Raw genomic sequence first — 20060 nt, 5'->3', positions numbered from 1 at the left:
TATTGCTACAGCAGACTAGTTCTCCAACACTCCTCACCCTCTGCAAGCCTTATTCTGTAATTTCTAGGGCTAATGTCTTTGATAATAATGTTCGTTCCCCTAGCCAGATAACACATGAGAGTTCTTCAGTTGACCTTTTCTATACAATGGTCCCAGTTTTCACATCTTCTTCACTCTTTGAGTCATCTGATGCCTGTTTGCAAATCACACATCAGATGGTGGTTGATCTTGACAACTCTTCTAGAATGTCGACCCTATTCTCAACATCCCCCCACAGCTACAGTAACTATGGATGGTTCCCTCCTGGGTTGGGGTGGGGTCATTTCAAAGTGAAGAAAATTCAAGGTTCATGGTCAAACATGGAGGCCATTCTCCACATCAATGTCCTGGAAATGAGGGCAGTTCTACTAGCACAGCAGACTATCCAGAACTCCATCCCCTGGAATATATTCTCCATCCAGGTGAACAACATGTCAGTAGTCTGGTATATCAACAATTAAGGCTGAACCCTTTCATATCATCTATGCCAATAGGCCATGAGAGTGTGGCAGTGGGCGATGTCTTCCCATTGCTTTCTCATAGGAACTAATATCCCAGGAACTTCCAATGTATTAACAGACAAACAGCAGATCCATCTTTCTGCCTCACAAGTGGTCACACAGCCAAGCAGAGGCAAATCAAACCTTCAGTCACTGGGGTCAACCATGTTGTGGCCTTTTTGTGTCATACCTAAATAACAAGTACAGCAGATACTTTAATTCCCCCTGTAGACAGTCACTGAGAGATGCTTTGGGCTACAATTGGCTCCCGGTTCTCCTATATGCCTTTCTACCTTTCCTCTCTAAAAACAAAATCTGTTCAGAAAGCAAAAAGGTAACCATCATTGTTCCTTTGTGGCCCTGGTGAGTTTATTTCCCCTTCCTCTAGCCTTATCTATTATATCCTGCCTGGATGGTGGACTTCAGATTTTCTGACTAAACCTTCCAGGCAGTCTCACCCGGACTCAGAGATACTGAAGCTAACCACATAGTTCCTCCAATTTTAATGGTGGCTAGTGATGCCAGGATTTCTATTCAGGATGTTTATAGCTTGTTATCATCTCAAAAATTAAGTACCAGCCAAGTTTACCTTAGTAAATGGAAAAAGTTTTCTATACAGGCAAGCTATAAAGAAACAGATGCCTTTTTAGCTACTCTCTCTTCTGTTCTAGATCTCTTGTCAGAGAATTTTTTCAAAAATTCTTTAGCTGTTCAGCAATCAAAGTGCAATTAGTGGCTATTTCCAATATCCGTACCGAACACAATCAAATGGCTATAGCTTCTCTAAATATTTCAAATGCCTTTCTGAAGGGGACCTTCTTATTGAGACCTCCCATAAAGGATACCATCATTTCATGGGACATAACTATCATGCGTCAACATTAACAAAACCTCCATTTGAACTGTCAGCTACACCAGACCAAACATTTCTTTCTGGGGAGATCATTTTCCTGGGAGTCATCACTTCAGCTAAAAGGATCTCCAAGTTACAGTCACTTTCTGTAAACCTTCTGACTTGATCTTCCACAAGGATAGGCTTTCTTTAAGAAAAATCAAATGTTCATTCCACAAGTGTCATCTGAAATGGACCTTAATCATCTTAATGATGTCACAAGCAAAATTTAAATCCTGGGATCTAGCATAATAGTTAAGATTGTTTAAAACACAACTACCAAAATAGCTAAATTATCATCAACAGCCCCCTTTTTCCCATTTTTCTACATGGGATTGGGGAATTGTGTGAACTATCGCCATCTCTCTCAATTCAATGCCACACTCCTGATTTCTCTGACATTCTTGCCTGACTGTCATAGATCTTCTTTCACACAATCCATCCACCTCTTTGCTGGATGCCCTCATTTCCTCTTACCTTCTTGTCTGACCCAAATCTTCTTCACCAGATTGTCTTCTGCTTTTCTGCACGTGTCCAAACCACCGTAATCCATCCTCTTTGATCTTTTCTGCAATCGGAGCTAATTTGGCTTCTACACTTAAGTCCTCATTTCTTCATCTGTCCCACAGAGTGCATTCTACCACCTTTCTCAGGCACTTTATTTCCATCCCCTCTAGCTTCTTCATCTGCTCTGTCTTTACTGCCCAGGTTTCTGCACCATACAGTAGTACTGATCACACCACTGTCTTGTACACCATACTTGTCAGCTTCTTTAGCATTCTTCTATCATAGACTACACCTGACTCTATGCCAGTTGGCTGCAACCTCTGATTCTAGCTTTAACCTCTTCATTCAGACTTCTGTTCTAACACCCTCCTAGATACTTGAAGCTATTTACCTGTGCCACTCTAGAAATTCTCAGCTTCTTCTGATTTGCCCAGTTTGCTGCCATTACAACTGTTCTATCTGTGCTTAGTTTCATCCCATGTGCCTTCAGTTTTGCAATCCATTCCCCTATTCTTTGTTGAAGTTCTTGCTCAGTGTCTGCCTATAATGTTACATCATCTGCATACAGCAACGTTTTTGATCTGTTCCCTCCACCCTGTTTTCTAATATAGTCCATCACCAGTATGAACAGCAATGGGCTCAGATATGTTCCCTAGTGTACACCCACTCCCACTGGGAACCCTTCTATGAGGCCAAACACTGTTAGTATTTGAGTCACCGGGTTCTTGTACATAGTCTGCAGTAATTCTACAAATGTTTCTGAGGCTTCAAACCACTGCAGTATTGTCCAGATCAGCTCTCTTGGGAACTTGTCTTATGCTTTCTCCAAGTCTACGAGTGCCCGGTTGGACTCTTTCCTCTTCTCTATCTTCTTCTGAGCTATCTCACTGCAAACATTGGGTCTGTTGTGCTGCATCCTGATCTGAATATGAACTGCTCATCTCCCATATTACATTCTACTACTCTGCATGTCAATTTATCAGACACCCTCTCCAGAACTTTCATGCAATGTGATAGGAGTTTGATGCCTCTGTACTGCCCACAGTTATGGATGTCTCGTTTGTTCTTGCACACTGGCACAAGTGTGCTTATTCTCCAGTCATCTGGGATACACATTTCTCTCAATACTGCTATGAGTACCCTCAGGAGATATTTAGCATCTTTATCATATCTGTTGTGACCTCGTCTGAGTCTGCTGCTTTCCCTGACTTCATTTTCATCAGTGTTATTCTTACTTCTTCTAGGGTGGGCTCTTCTTCTTCACTCATTCTACACTGTGTCCAAGGCAGTACAGCTTATGTGTGGTTTTCTTCATTTAGAAGCTGCTGAAAGTATTCCTTCAATCTGCCTTTGATGTCCTGTGGACTGGTGAGCAGGTTGCTGCTGGCATCCATTATGAAGGACGTCTGACTATATTGTTTACCTTTCTGTCTTTCCCTTACAACCTGATATAGTTTCTTTGTAGCACCTACTGAGTCACTTTCCAGAAGTTGGTAGAGTAAATCTTATACCTAATCCTTTGCAATTGCAACTCCTTTCTTAGCTTCTGTGTTAGCCAACCAGTATTCCTTCCTACCTGGTTGGTCTTTTCTATATCCCACTTTTTCCTGAACTCCTTCTTTCTTTTGATGACTTTCTGGACTTTTGCATTCCTTCACTGTGTACCTTATTTCCATACCTGGCTCAGCCACATATCTATACTGTAGTCCTCACACATGCTGTTTTGAGGCACTGCCATTCTTCAACTCCACCTATTTCACCTATTTCCTCCTCTTTCTGGGGTGCTAGAGCCCTAAGCAATTTCTTGAGTCAGCTTGCAGATCTTCATAAACTGTGTTGACCTTAAAGCTGATTTTGGCAACCAGTGGTTTATGTTTGGACTGACTTCTTACTAGGAATGACTTTGCAATCACTGATTCTATACTAGGGGGAAGTCTAGAAGTCTACCTGAGTTGCATGTTGGCCACACTTGTACGTGATCTTGTGACTGTCTGTCTTTCTAAAGAATGTGTTGGCTACTAGCATTTGCCAGACAGAAGTCTAGAATGCCTTTATTCCTGTTATCCCACCCATGTGCACCTATGAAGTCTTCATACCCTGTTCTGTTTGTCCCAATATGGGCATATACCCATTATCAAACCAATTCATGTTGTCCTGCTTTATCTAGTAGGTCCTGCAGCTGCTGCCCGAATGCACTATTTTCCCTCACTATTACAACCTTGCTGTGGGGCATAAGCTGAGATTATGAATACTGCCCTATCATTACATTGGAGTCTGTCATTAATTCTGATGGTATCCTTCATTGCCTTCTGAAGCTTTTGTCTCATCACAATTCCCATACCATTTCTAGCCTCTCCCTCACCTGAGTAGTAGACTCTGGATCCCAAGCCAAGTGGCTTTGTTGCAGTGCTCTTCCATCTTGTCCCTTGGGCACACACACAGGATGTCCAGACTCCTGCATATCATCATGCCATCCACTTCCAAGCTGCATCTTGTCAATGAACATACAATACATGTAGAAATTCTCAGTTCATGTTTGATTGGTTTTACATCCAGCATTTGCTCAACAGAGCTATCCCAGGTAACCCACGCTGGACAATAGTCACCGGCCAGTAGGTTATTGGCCCAGGCACTTTATGGCAGGTACATGTTGCCCAACAGAGCATATACACCTCTCCTACAGATAGCAAGATTCCAGGTGTACATAAGAGTAGGTCAGGTCCTCAACCCACTTATCTCTGGTAACTATGAATGCCTATTTGGCGACATTAGTTGTCATGACCGAATAACCAAGAGCAATATTTCACACCATTGAGTGGCTTCCCCTGCCACAGCACACAGTCTGTGATCCATCTTCTCCTATCTGGAGGATACTGCACATGACAGTAGCTGCACAAAGCGGTTGGTCTGTACAGCTCTTACCCTAGAGGGCATCATATAAACTCTGTGTTGCTTACCACATCTCCATTTATTGGTGAGTTTGAGATGGAAAGACTCAGCATGTTTTTTGGAGGTGGGAGGAACCCCACAGAGACACAGGGAGAACATGCCAGCTTCAAAAAGTCATTGGTCCACAAGTCAGGTTTGAACCTTGTACCTTGTGCATGGCACATTATTCTAACTGGTTTCTTCATAGCTATGAACTATGAGCTATGATATACCAACATAGAAATATATATATATATATATATATATATATATATATATATATATATATATATATATATATATATATACATATATATATTTATATATGTGTGTGTGTGTGTGTGTGTGTGTATGTATATATATATATATATATATATATATATATATATATATATATATATATATACTCTATCACAAAATATTTGTATTAGAAGACTAGTGATTAAAACTTATTCACTCAAACCTGGTGGTTGATCTGCACCCAAACTTAATTGCCAATAAAATGTATGATTCAAATGATGATTATCCCAGTCCCAATCTCTCTCTTTTCTGTCCATTTTCTCAACCTCAAAAAATATAAACTTAGTAAAATTTAGGTAGGACATTTTATGTTTGGCAAGGGCATTATTACTGTTACCCTTATTTATTGAATATATAGATTTTGATATATTCTATCCCTAATTTTATTCTTCATTTCAGGGAAGCCTTATAGCTTGCCAGTGGGAGTGGTAAGCACTAGGTAGCCTATCTACCACAAGAGGAATGGTTTCTGGCCCAGAAATTGTAGTTTATAGGCCATTTGGGCAGACCTTCCATCTCTTTCAACTTTCTGGTTTAAAAGACCGCATTTGTACTTTTTCTGCCTTTCCTGTAACTGGTGTAGTCCAGATAGAGATTTGCTGTATCCAGACTGTATGTAAGCTTCTGAGGACTGTATGTAAGCTTCTGCCCCCAAGCCTTTCTGTGTTGGAGGGAAGCCTTCTAGCTTATCACTGGATCAGTGGGACTGGTAAGCAATAGGTAGCCTATCAACCACAAGAGGAGTGGTTTCGAGCTCTTGCCATCCCCTATAGTGCCTTTTTTAGGCAGTGTTCCAAAGACCAGATTACCACCATAACAGCTACAAACAAATGCAATCTGAGGGTCATGCTGCTCAATGCTAGAAGTCTAAATCTCAAAATGCACTTGCTCAAAGCACTCCTTAAAATGGAGAATATCAACATTTGTGCTGTAACAGAGACCTGGTTCAAGGCAGCAGAAAGCACCCCTGCACTACCAAGCTACAACTCATTCCACACCTTTCAGCCCCAGAACCTGGACCAAAGCTCCAAAGTTGGTGGTGTTTCCATATTCATAAAGGATGCCCAGACTTCCAGACTGGTAGCCCAACATAACACATCTGAGATACTGCAGGTGCAGTAACATTGGGTAAGACAGCAATTCAGTTTGTAGCCTGCTATAGGTCCCCAACCATTTCCTAAGACTCACACGCCACATTCCTAAGCACCCTGGAAAATATTATGGTCCAACCTAACACCCTGGGAAAGTTACTCATTTACCAATATACTTGCCCAATGTTTCCTGTTTTTACCCCCACTAGAGGTAGTAATATCCTTGACCTGGTCATTACCAACATGGGCGACTGCTGCTCTACACCAATAGTCAACTCCTCCCTGATTAGATCTGACCACAAACAAATCACCTTGGATAGCCACTTCCCTCCCACTCCCACCCCCACCCCCACCCCCCACCCCACAAAGGAAACCACCATAAAAATCTTCTGCAATGCCAACTTTGGGCTCCGGTAAACAGAGGTGGCTAACTTCACGGCACCCATGCAAATGGAGAATAGTTGCATGACCAGTGAATCATAAACCAATGCACTGTACAAACATGTACACAAATGCATGGATCTTACCATACCCAATAGAACCAAGGCACTTTCTTCCAAAAAAAGGAAGCCAATGTGGTGGTTCCCTGCCATAAACAAACTCTACCACAGAAAGCGGAAACTGATGCAGAATAAGGTGAAGTCCTAAGATTGGAAAAACTCCCTTATCAGCCTCAACAAAAAGTTGAGATCCCTCATCAAATCCTCCAAAGCTAGCTATGAAATCAGAATTGTAGCAGATAGTAAAGACAACCATAAGGCCTTCTATAGTTATGTAAAGAATTCCATGGTAATACCCAGATTTGCTATGAGCTACTGCACAGTGGTACCTCCTATACCGAGCCACCAGATATTGCCAATATACTGGCCGACAGATTCAGTGCCAACTTTACCCCTCTTCCCCCACCAGAGGACCAATAACAATACCAGTAGATTGCCAGGCATCCAATATTACTGCTGCACAGGTTAAAACAACACTGTCCAAGGCTAAGAATACAACTTCTATGGAACCTGACAATATGCCTGGCTGTGCTCTTCATGAACTACAGAGTGAATTGGCACCTCACCTGTGTGCCACTGTGGTCAGAAAGTTCTTCTATGTGGCACATCACATTACTAGGAATTTTGCATCCAGGAAGAAAGAGGTCATTGTCTCCCTCTACTCTTCCCTCATTAGGCCAATAATCGAGTACAATGCCCCATTTGGCATGCACCTCACTAGACATCTGCAACAACTGGAGAGGCCACAAACGTACCTCACAAAGAGGATCCTAGGCCTTAAACACTTGTCCTATATGGGCAGACAAATGCCATCTAGTCTCTGTCTCATTTCACCTACTTAGAGGCGATCGCTGCTTGACTTACAAAGCCATGTCTAACCTAGCTCTGTTAGAAATGCTACATCTAAAGAAATCCCAATCCCTCCACAGTAAATGCTTCAGAGACCTCAACCTCATTACCACAATCAACAGAACATGCTGGAGGGACAGGTTCATAACACAGAAACTGCCCATGCTATGGAATAGACTTCCCATACATGTCAAGCAGAGCACCTCACTGGCTCTCTTCAAGAGAAATCTTGATGAGTGGATGGGAAATAGAAAATTCAACCTGCAGATCACTGCAGTGGCTGTGCTCGAAAGAGGCACTGGGAACTAAGGTTGTGTGGCACAATGACAGGGTAATCCTATGGGCTAGGCTTATAAAGGCTCCAGGGCCAATAGCCTAGTACACACCTATGAACCTATGATCCTATGTAAAACATTGGGCAAGATATGCAGATGGCAATATATACAACGTCTTTGGAGTTACAGTCAAATGACCCTGTGAATTTAGAATAGTTGTCAGCATCAATCATAACAAATTACTATTGTTTATATAACATCACTGTTTGCAAGATCCACACACAGACAAAACAGGTTCTGTAAAACCCAAGTTTTGTGTCGCCTCTTGTTTCAAAATATTTTTGATGTTAAATCCATGCTTAAAATAGAATTTGGATAGTTACCAGTCCTGTCCTGCAAATCCCATAGTTTTTCAGTAAACCCCCATTTTTACTCATAATATCCTCCATACCTCTGTTGTCCACAGAAAAAAACATGCACGTAGCACTGTGGAAATCAACCTGTGTATTATATACCAATTTTACAGCTTTCTTTAAACTAGGTGCATAGTGGTCTGGCTTCTTACTGACCACTTCACTAATGAAGTCATCCATTATAAGCCAGAAGATACAGCAAACCTACTGGCAGACAAACTCAGCTATGTCTTTACCCATCTGTAACCTTCAACCTCCCCTCAAGAAATACTCTCATATATAACTCCCCCTACTAAAAGTAGGGAACAGGTCATCAACATTTTCTCTAAGGTCAAGAACACTGCAGCAATGGGCCCAAACAATATCCCAGGATGTCTTCTAAATAACATGATGCAAGATCTCTGAGGCTTTCAGGAATCAGTATTTAACCATAGCCTCCAAAAAGACTTTGTGCTTTATGAATGAAGAATAGCAACAGTAATCCCTCTGCACAAAGGTGGACCATCTACAGAACCTGGAAACTACAAACACATATGTCTCACTAGTCTCCCATGCAAAGCCATGGAAAGAATTATCATGGAAAATGATTAACAAAAGCACAGGAAACCTCCAAACACTTAACCTAATCCAGTTTGGTTTCATCAAGGCAGGTCATGCCTACTCAGCCTGGTGGACTTCTTTAAAAATGTCACCAAAGCAATGGATGAGAGCAAAATTGTTCACACTGCCTACCTTAATCTAGCCATGGAATGTCACACAATACCACTTTCAAGCATTGTTGCCAACATAAAAGGCTAATAAAAATTACAAGAAAATCTTAGACAAGCTAGAATTTTCACTGTGTGTTTAAAACCTCTTGCAAAACTGGATACTGGGATACATGCAAATGATCCCTTAGATGTGGCATTTGCCTTTATTGGTCTGCATTTGTCCATTAACAGACTTAAAAAGAAAAAAAAAAGTCATGGATTTTCAAAACTGCCATATAGCTGAAACACCTCATTTGCATATATCCCATTATCCTCTTTTACAAAAGGTTTTAAGGAATCATACTCTAGCTTGCCTAGGATTTTCTTGTAATGTTTACTAATTGTTTTGGGTGTGTGCCTTGTTTACTTTTTTATTTAGTAAACTCAAAAGGTTAGGTATAAACCCTTATGTCACTCGGTGGATAGCCAGCTGGTTCACAGACTGGACCCAGGAAGTTAGAATTGTGTAGTCCACCTCTACAAAGAGACCAGTCACAAGTGGAGTCCCTCAGGGATCAGTCCTGGGACCCTTCCCTTTTATTAGAATTTACTTCTCTGAAGCCAAGGTCATTGTCAAGGGCCTCTGGCTGACCAAATTTACACAAGAATGCAAATTAGGAGCAGTCTTAAAATCCCCTAGCAGCATTAATGTTCTCCAGGAAGGGCTGAAACAGAAAGATAACGTGTCAGAGTCATGGACTAAAACTAAATGCCAAGAAATGTGTAACAGTATCCTTCAGGAAGTCATCCACTCATGGTAACTATCATATTTACAACACATGCCTAAGATCTGACGTAGTCAGGGACTTGAGGGTGCACATAGACAGTAATCTAGCCTTAGACCATTATATGCCTACAGTAATGAAGAAATAATTCCATGTTGTGCAACTTACAAGCAAAAGTATTGCATCTACGTCCAAGGAGGTCGTTGTTCCACTGTGTTCAGCATTCATCAGACCTATCACTGAGTACAATGCTCCTTTTGATATGTATCTATCCAGGCACATTGAGCATTTGGAATGTCTGCAGAGGTTCCTATCTAAAAGAATACAGGTATTAAATAACCTGTCCTGTGCAGACTACCTCAAATCCATATCCCCCTGTAACATGTCCTATGCAGACTATCTCAAAGCCCTGTCCCTGTATTCTGTCTACTACAGGCTGTTGAGGTGGAATCTATATGCCTAGCATACAAGGCATTGTCAGACATCAAATGCAAGTTCATAACTTCATAGGTTCATAGATGTTTACTAGACTAACAACCACAAGGGTCTTTTTAAGTCTAGCCATGCATCCCAAATCTCTGACAAGTTCTGATACCTTTGATATCTGTAAGCATGGGCCTGGGAAATGAACCATGTACAGGTCACCTCTGTCCATTAAAGACATAGGTGCCAGAGCAGGGATGAATTTCCGGTTTCCCATCCTCTTGTCCAAGTTGCACTTGAATTGGGTTAGGGAAGAACTCTGCTTCACATGGATGGGGAGCCAGTTCTACAGATGGGGCAGTCTCTGGGATACATACCTATCTTTCCAGCAGGTCCTATTTATATCACAGGCAAGGTTTAAGTCTTTTGAATGAGCAATTCTGGTGTTGTTTGTTTTGTGGCTATGCAAGAGGTCCATCAGAATGGGGTCTGAAAATGTCCTGTATGTCAGGCATGGATCTCCCCTCAAAAGCCTGTAGGAAACAGCATACAGAAATAGGGCCTTGAGGTGGTCTGCATAAGACATATCACTTACACCCTGTATTCTTTTAATGAGGAACCTCTGTGGACATGGTGTGATGGAAATAAAGCTAACTGGTAACATGTCTTTTAGGAATGCAGTGAGTTCGCAGATGTTAAAAATTTCTTTAGAGTCCTGTGTCAGAAATGTTGTGGGAGCAAATGGCTGTAACTAAGGAAATTAGTCTTTGAGCTGGGATACAGGGTTAGAATTGTTTATATACCATAAGACCTTATGAAATGTAATGCTGTTGGCTACCAAAAAATGCAATTACAAGAAAATGGAAATAAAAATCTAAACCAACTGCAAATGAAGTTCTAACTATTTTAAATGAGATAAATGATTAAGACGTGGAATCTTTAGTAAAGAGCAGAAGCACATTACAAAGAAGTCAATGAAATTTGTAGAGGATTGAGATTTAAGGGAAGGCAGGAAGTGATCAATATATGTAATGTTGAAGTGAATAATTGTTAAAAAGAAACAAAACAAATTTGTGATGTGTTATACATGAATAAAACCTGTTAATATGGTTTGCTTTCTTTTCTGTTAGTATATGCATGCCTGTGTCTTAAGTAATAATTTAATAAAGGTTTAAAAAATAAGATTACTAGTTAAAAAAAGACAAAAAACAAATCTAACTGCAGTAAACTCTCTGCTTACCAGCACCCATGGGGACTGGTAGATGATGGATAACTGTAGTTTTTGGTTGCTTGAGAGTTAGTATTAAACATAGGTCTGACTAATACTGTACCCTACACTATTTGTTTGGTATGACTTGTTCTCATGTTGGAGAGAGAGGAAATGTATTCCTGTCTTCCTTTTTAAAACTCTAAGACTCTGAAAATGTAAAGTATGTTTCTGCAGGGGGAAAGCACTGTATTTCTTTGGATTTTTTTTTTTTTTTTGCTGGTTGCTTGAGAGTGATGACTGCTTGAGTTCTGGTTAACTGAGTTTACTGTAAAAAGTGCATGTAGGAGATAGTCTGTGTGTCAGTATGATTGTTTTTGGTCACGCCTGTGTGGTATGCCACATAGAACTGTATACAGTATGGATCATACCAACTATACTGGCATGTTGGATTGGGCTGTACAACTAAGAATATCTGTGTCCTGCAGTTTTTCTATTAAATGTTGCAGCTTACAAGTCCTCATTGCTATTTCTGTAAGGATTTATAATCAGTGAAACACAACTATCCTGCCACATGATATATTCTGTTGTGGACACACTATAACAGGTTCACACACACTTGCTGCTTGTTGATGCATCTGTGTAGTTTAAGTACTAATGTGGTAGCAGCTTTATGCAACATTTGTCAATCTTTGTAATGTGTGAGTGTGTGTGTGTGTGTGTGTGTGTGTGTGTGTGTGTGTGTGTGTGTGTGTGTGTGTGTGTGTGTGTGTGTGTGTGTGTGTGTGTGTGTGTGTGTGTGTGTGTGTGTGTGTGTGTGTGTGTGTGTGTGTGTGTCCATATAGACACTTACACATTCCGTTTATCCTGAGTGCATTCACACACATGCTCGCACACACATGGAACCCACTTGATATCTCGGGACTCCCTAGATTGAGTCCCAAAACACAGAACTGAATGGCTGAAAGGATGGATTTCCATATATCAAGTCCAAGATGGCTATTTTCAGGATATTCAAGGCATGGCAATATATATATATATATATATATATATATATATATATATATATAGTCTGGAGGGTGTGGGGGGCTTGTCCAATACATTTGAGGTGCAGGGAATTTTGTCCCTCAGCAAAATTCAAGATTTGCTCTGCTCCTGAAGCTCTGATTTTTTTTTCAGCTTCTCAGGACTCAGCATTTCGAGTTCTGACATTTCAGTAGCAAGCTCCCCCAAACACACACACATATATATGACTGCACTTTAGTTTGTTGAACATTGATTTCCTCAACACATTAAACTGTTGAAATGTCAAGCCAGTACAGTAGAGCTTTGGCTGCCCTTCTTGTGCAGTGTACATCGACTCAATCATGCATTTGTGCTTTGATAAAAGCGGATGTTCAGGCAAGAAAATCAACAACTTTCTTGCTGTTGGTATACTTAGACAACTTGTCTTGAATTGGCAGTCTGCTAGGGACTACCTTCTTTTGGGCAGATAAGTACCCCTTATAGGACCTTCCTTTTTGTCTGAGGAAAGTTCAGTCTAATACTACCTTATGTCTTCACCGGAGCCATTGCAACTTTCAGAGCTTTTGGTAAAGAAGGGCACTATAGAGCTATACTAGATGTAGCAACTTTGTCATCAGTACACACTTTCACTAAGCACTATAAAATTGACTCCCTTTCCAGATCCTGAACAGGATTTGCTGGATGTATTTACCAGGACTTCTGGTCTTGGCACCTCTTTCCTTCTCCCTTACTTCTTAAGCCTTGGCAATCATCTCATATAACTATACGCTCCTGTTAACCATGATCTAATGACAAACATAGTATAGCTGTGTAAATTAACTTACTCCAACAACAAATTTTGGAATAGAAAACTGTTACACTACTAACAGTCTCCATCCTTCCCTCTCTGTATTTTCCTGTCTCCTTTGGTCAAGTTGGGGTCTCTCTCATCCGTTTTCCTTTTCTTCTAACATGACGAGTTTTTGTTACACATATTTTTCTAGAGCATTACACTTCAGCCTTTATCTTTAAGGCAATAAAGCACTGGATTTTGAAGCTTATATATCCCCTTTTCTATATGAATACTTGCATGCTCATGGAGAAGCTGGTGCATGAGGAAGGTGCCCAAAGCAGAATACTGGACAAATCTTGATATCCTTGGCAGGTTATGTCCCATATATTTATATGCTACTGCAACAGTGATCTTTTCAAACATCTACTGTTATAGTAAGTTAACTTAGACAAGTTAAGTATACAATGTTCTGAATTTCGTAATACTGGGAGTGTTAGTACTGTACACTGGATGTACAACAGTGTGTGTCTAAATTCTGAAATTTTCAAATATTCTGAGATTTTTGGCATTAGGGTTAGTTGTGAGCATGTTAGTGTATGCAGACTAAGGATAGAGTAAGGGTGAGGTAAGTGGTTAGTTTTAATATTGTGTGGGGGGTAGTGTATTGATGATTTATGCAAATGTTTTGTATATTGGCACCGTTAGCAAATTTGTTAAAGATATATGTAGGGCAGGGTTAGGGGCAGGGGTATGATTAAGTTATGGGTTAGCACACATGGATAATAGGGAGCAGTAGTACTACTGTTCAGATAGTTTGAGTTGAAGATGATGATTCTTTAAGATTTAGAAATACAGTGTGTGTGTGTGTGTGTGTGTGTGTGTGTGTGTGTGTGTGTGTGTGTGTGTGTGTGTGTGTGTGTAAATATATACAGATAGATACACACAAACACACACACATATATATATATATATATATATATATATATATATATATATATATATATATATATATATATATATATCCGCAGTGCTGGTGCTGCGGTAGTGTTGTCGCCTCACAGTAAGACGCTGTCCGGTTCGATTTTCAGTTAGAGCGTCTTGTGCGTGGAGACATGCGTGAATGGGCGTACCTTCATTGAAGGTTGTGTGCCACGGCTGGTAACTCAGCACGTAAAAATCAACTACCAATCATTAGCGGACCGGAGTTCCGCTGTGGTGACCCCTAACCGGGAAAAGCCAAACGACACAACATATATATATATATATATATATATATATATATATATATATATATATATGTATAAGCACAGACATACACATGTATGTATAATCTATCAACTCATGTGTACTGCTGTGGTAGCCTGTGTACAGAACAATATGCATGTAGGACTGGCAACCTAACATGTTCAGTAACTGCATTACAGTAACTTTGGTCTGGTTAGTAGATCTCTGTAGGCCTAAATAGTTGCTCAGGTGTATATTGCAGTTGTATCTGAATTACCTTAATACTTGTATTCATGCTGAATTATTCATTTGCTTATATAATAGCACTAGTGTGGTACACAGTAATATACAGCTTCTGCTATTCTGATACGCTATTGGATATGAATCATCAGTTTGTTTGTCCATATTTTTGCACATAAGCAAATAATAGGCAATAAATTTGCAGATTATTACATGTCTAGACAATAAACAGACAGTGACCAAAGATCTGATTCAAACCTTATACCTCATGTTTGTGACGACTGTAACCATTATGCCAGTTCCAATGCAGGCACTGGGAATAAACCTGTCTCTTTATACATACCAAACTATTACAGTTTCACTTAGCTACTAACTCTCTGTGTTACCCAGCTTCTGAACTCTGTGTATTAAGTCCTAATGCCACAGGGAGAACGACTACAGTCTTCTGTATTTAGTACCATTTCTATAAATCCTGTGCAGAACAGGTTTCCGCAACTGCGGAATTTGCTCTTCACTGGCACCATGTAGTAATATGTGAGTTTTTAATGGAATTTTCAGGTCATAGTATTTGTCAGACAGTCAGTATTACAGCAATTCTTATGCCATCTGCATGTAAACTGTGCCATCACTGCAGCCTTAGGGTAAGCAGTATTAATATGTATTGCTTTTCTCTCTACAGTTTCCAAATACATTAACTATGAAATTTATATTGAGACTCCTGATGCTCTACTAAATGCTCTGAGGAAAAAATTCAAAAACCTTACTGTTCCTTTTATACTGAATACACCTTCGGATATCACAGCAAACGTCACTTCCTTGAAGATGACTGCAGGTAATTTTCTGGATAGTATCATTCTTTGCAAATGTAGCATTTAGACACTCACATTAATTATCTTAATCTTCTCTGAGGTTTTTTATATTAATTATCTCATATTCCTTTGAAATTATTTTACTGATTTAGAATGCATCAGCCTGATTCCATCAAAGGGAGCCCTGGGTGTGACCCAGGTGAACGATGACCAGTTTGAAGCCACATCTGTGGAAGAGACAGGCAGTGAGGGGAAAGAGTGACATAATCAGCTCTCCTGGTGACTGAGAGGGTTTGTTTTCACTCAAGGGCATATTGGGTGATGTCATTTCCTTCACTGTGACTAGAGAAACTACCTTTTGTGCAATATGCGGAGAGGCAGACCTACTTGGAAGAAATGCTCTTTGTTCAAGTGAGGCAATGACATTTACAGTGTAACCCGTTGCATGTTACTACTCATCACCTTGCTGTGTGTGTCCTTTAGTGGACTGGCACACCAGATAAATTTTAATGGGATTATCTAACAGAAAGCTACATAATGAAAGTGTGTAGGAAGAGAGATATGCACATTCACATTTTAACTTTTTATTTTTTTTACCTTTCAGTAAAGTAACATACATTTGGGGATTCATAAACAGCACATACATGATCCCAGGCAAACCAGCACTGTTTACATTCATAGCTCAATGAGTAACAATGCTAATCAAACATGCATGTAACCTGAATATGTTACACTATGAGGAGCTGGTTGTTGTGGCCACAGCACAGACCAGCAGCTAGACTGTGTTAAGCCACCTCATGACCACATGAACACCCAAGCAGCTAATGCAAACAATGATGGTACAAGAGTAGTCGCAGTAAAGGATGGAGTTTATTCACACACGTGACTAATACTGATGTAAACAACACCAACAATGCATGTGTGTAATGGAAGGGAATGTACGTGAGATGCTGGGCCTGGTTAGATGTCACAATATAAATAACAGCATCCACAGAGGTGAATAACATATAGTTCTTGCAGCGTTGTGGAGAAAACTAATCACAGTAAAGCAGAGTGAATGAAGTGCTATGAGACCTGACAACCACCGGAGTGTCCGCAGTGGAGCTGTACTACATGGGAACTGCATTACAGAAGGGGGCTACTGCAGCATTCAGGGTGTAAGATTACTCCAACACATGTCTTGTAGGACATGTGGCAGTCTGCAAACAGAAGATTTATGGCATTACATATGACTCAACATGTATATGAAATCAGACGGCAGTTGTAAACACAGTACAGGTCACTGTATGACTACACTGATCCATGAAACCATTCGAATAATGATAGTACGTGTGCTTTATTTGAAATTCGTGTGCATATCAAAGCTGTGCTCATTTGTGACTGATGGACGTTATGTCATTTTAGCCATTAGACATGAAAAGATACTTCTATGTGATTACTACTGGCCTTTAATGTTGCTCTTTGGCACGTCACACAATTATGAGGACAGAATGGTGACTTTCATTTATGCAGTCTGTCTTGGCGTGTGTCCGTGACACTGTGTGTGTGTGTGTGTGTGTGTGTGTGTGTGTGTGTGTGTGTGTGTGTGTGTGTGTGTGTGTGTGTGTGTGTGTGTGTGTGTGTGTGTGTGTTTTATGGTTGTGTCTGCATGTGTGTGTGCTTATATGTACTTATATGTGCACATACATGAAAAGGATAGATAGATAGATAGATAGATAGATAGATAGATAGATAGATAGATAGATAGATAGATAGATAGACAGATAGGTAGGAAAGATTTTTTTTTAATTTGGAACACAGGGTTAGTTACCTGAGGGTCCTTTTCTCATATAGTGTATTTAATCCACCATAGCTCTTGTGTTTGGTTGCGTACTGTTATAAATTAACAAGAATTCTAAAACCAAATGATAGAAACATATTTAATGTCAATCAATCTTTATCTGGATTAAAGTGCATAGTGTGTTTTTCTTTTCTGATATGGTGATACTTCTAGAGGAAAATACTTTATTTCCAGCTTATTTATTATTTTATCTATTGACATTTGTTAACCGGGTTTGTCCAAGTGGGCTTGTGGCCCATTTTCAGTGGAGACCCGAGGAGAAAAGCTCCAGTAATGCATTTTAAAACAAGTACAATTTTAAACAATATTGATATAATAGCAGTTATAGCAAAAAGATTCACATATGTTGGGTTACATGCATAAAGTTAAAGTTGCATTAAAAGAAGCTAAGTAACAATTTTACATTGATATAGTTCAATAGGTCAACAATAAACATTTTTTGTTTGTATAAAATTGTGCAAATGCATAGTAGACACATTGGAGAGAGAGAGGTATAATGAGGTACTAAGTATGGTCCTTTTGAGGGTACATAAAGGGAAGGAAGACTAGGTAGGGACATGGCAAGGGCAGGTTCTGGAATTGAGAAAATAAGCTTTTAGTTCATTTTTAAAGTGTGAGGTGTGGGAGACTGAACGTAAGTCAAGGTGAAGTTTGTTCCAAGCATGGGCAAGGGAGTGTTTGTAGAGTAGTTTGCCTTCTGACCTTTTTGGGTGGTAGATATCAAGTAATTGTTGGTTAGAAGTACGGAGGGTCCGGGATGGGATGTAGATTGAGAATAAGGAAGATAGAGATGGACAGAAGGAGGGTTTATAAAGAATAGAGTGTAGCATATGAAATTGATAAGATAGCAGAAACTGGGGAAGTTCAAGCCATTGAAGAGAGTTTAAAGAAATGCAGTGTTGTGAGTAGTATGGGGAGTTAGTAATGAATCTGGTTATTTTATAGTAAGTCTGTTGCAGTTGGTTTAGAGTCGAGGCCTGGATATTTTTAAGAATAAGCTTGATCTCGGTTAAGCATTGAGTGTGTCTCATCAAAAACTTTATTTGAAAATACGACTTGCAAAAGGTACACTTTTAAGAGAGCTTTGTGGCTATACCTCTGAATTTTGTTGTACATTAAGGCCACAAAAAAGTCCAGTTCATTAAAACACAAGACATGACAGGAAGGACAATCAAATCCAGAACCGACTGATTTCTTCTTTTAAATACCCACAATAACTGAAACCTATAAAAACATGAAAATCACTGTCTGTTAACATGTAGTATAGGAACAAACTTTGTAAAAAAAAAGACCAACAAAAAGGATATTTTTTGTAGGTGGCTATGATTCTATCCCCTCTGTGGGGAACTTGGCCCCATCACTTACCTTAACTATGTGTACTAACTCAGTGGTTGTACAACCATGGGGATTTCAACCACTCCAGAAACTGTGCGGTCCAGTAATAGCATAGTTTGCCTGAACACAATAAATTGCTCCAGCATAATTCAGTTCTTCACAAACACAGCTCCATACTTCAGTATAGAAGACTTTTATTAACAACCATTTCCTATGGCACTACATCAATTCCAAGCTTTCACTGAAAGAGTCTCTTCTCCTTTTGTTATAGCTGATATGCTACTGAAACATTCCCATGACTGATATACTACTGAAACATTCCCATGACTGATATACTACTGAAACATTCCCGTGACTGATATGCTACTGAAACATTCCCGTGACTGATATACTACTGAAACATTCCCGTGACTGATATGCTACTGAAACATTCCCGTGACTGATATACTACTGAAACATTCCCGTGACTGATATGCTACTGAAACATTCCCGTGACTGATATACTACTGAAACATTCCCATGACTGATATACTACTGAAACATTCCCGTGACTAATATGCTACTGAAACATTCCTGTGACTGATATACTCCTGAAACATTCCCATGACTGATATACTACTGAAACGTTCCCGTGACTGATATACTACTGAAACATTCCCATGACTGATATGTATTGATGGACTTTAGTTCCCTTTTTTGCCTTCACCCCCATTTTCTTCATATTTATTTCTACATTCCTTTTCAATGAACAAATAATTAATTTACACACACAAACACACACACACACACACACACACACACACACACACACACACACACACACACACACACACACACACACATACAGGATTATAAAAGACATAGACATGGCAAACAATGGAGGAACGCAACATGTAAAAATATTTCATGCTACCTCAATACCTGAAAAAGGATGTTTTGTTATGACCATGCTGTTCTGTATTATGTTGTACTCTCAAATTAATTGTCATTATTGTCACACCCCCAAATTGCACTTTCAGCACTACAGACTATCTTTATCCATCACTGCGGATTGATATTTATAATGCAAATAACAGTAGCCATCATCTACAAGAATATTTTTTACCTGAAACAGTCATTTTAGGAGACCTGAATATTGACTAGCAAACTACTGACAGTAGCAGTCTTGCTAATATCAATAATCTGTCTGGTCTTTCTCAACTTAATTCAACTCCCACAAGATACAATAAAAACTTAGAATTGATTCTCACTAACACCCCAAACAAAATCCTCTCAACAGGTGCCTTACCTTACAGCTTACATGATCACCTACCAATCCTCAACCAACCTACCCAAAAACAGCATCAGCACAGCCTTCCTTGTAACCTCTCCCTTTGCTAAGGACCAAATCATCATACCACTGAAATCCACTTGATG

The 20060-nt window shown here is 39.8% G+C and overlaps 1 protein-coding gene across 2 annotated transcripts in view; it reads left to right on the top strand.

The window, feature by feature from the left end:
* LOC122794329 (mucin-3A-like) overlaps window positions 1-20060 on the top strand; it is a 1511548-nt gene that overhangs the window by 118218 nt on the left and 1373270 nt on the right. For both annotated transcript variants that reach the window (XM_044062634.1, XM_044062633.1), the window contains exon 4: window positions 15340-15492. In XM_044062634.1, the coding sequence (XP_043918569.1) occupies window positions 15340-15492 (153 nt within the window). The remainder of the gene's footprint in view (window positions 1-15339; window positions 15493-20060) is intronic.

This window comes from Protopterus annectens, chromosome 2.part1, assembly GCF_019279795.1.
Source record: "Protopterus annectens isolate FY-2018-M chromosome 2.part1, PAN1.0, whole genome shotgun sequence".
NCBI lineage: Eukaryota > Metazoa > Chordata > Ceratodontiformes > Protopteridae > Protopterus > Protopterus annectens.
Note: the sequence above shows the minus strand (reverse complement) of the source record. Positions and strands in the feature narration are given on the sequence as shown.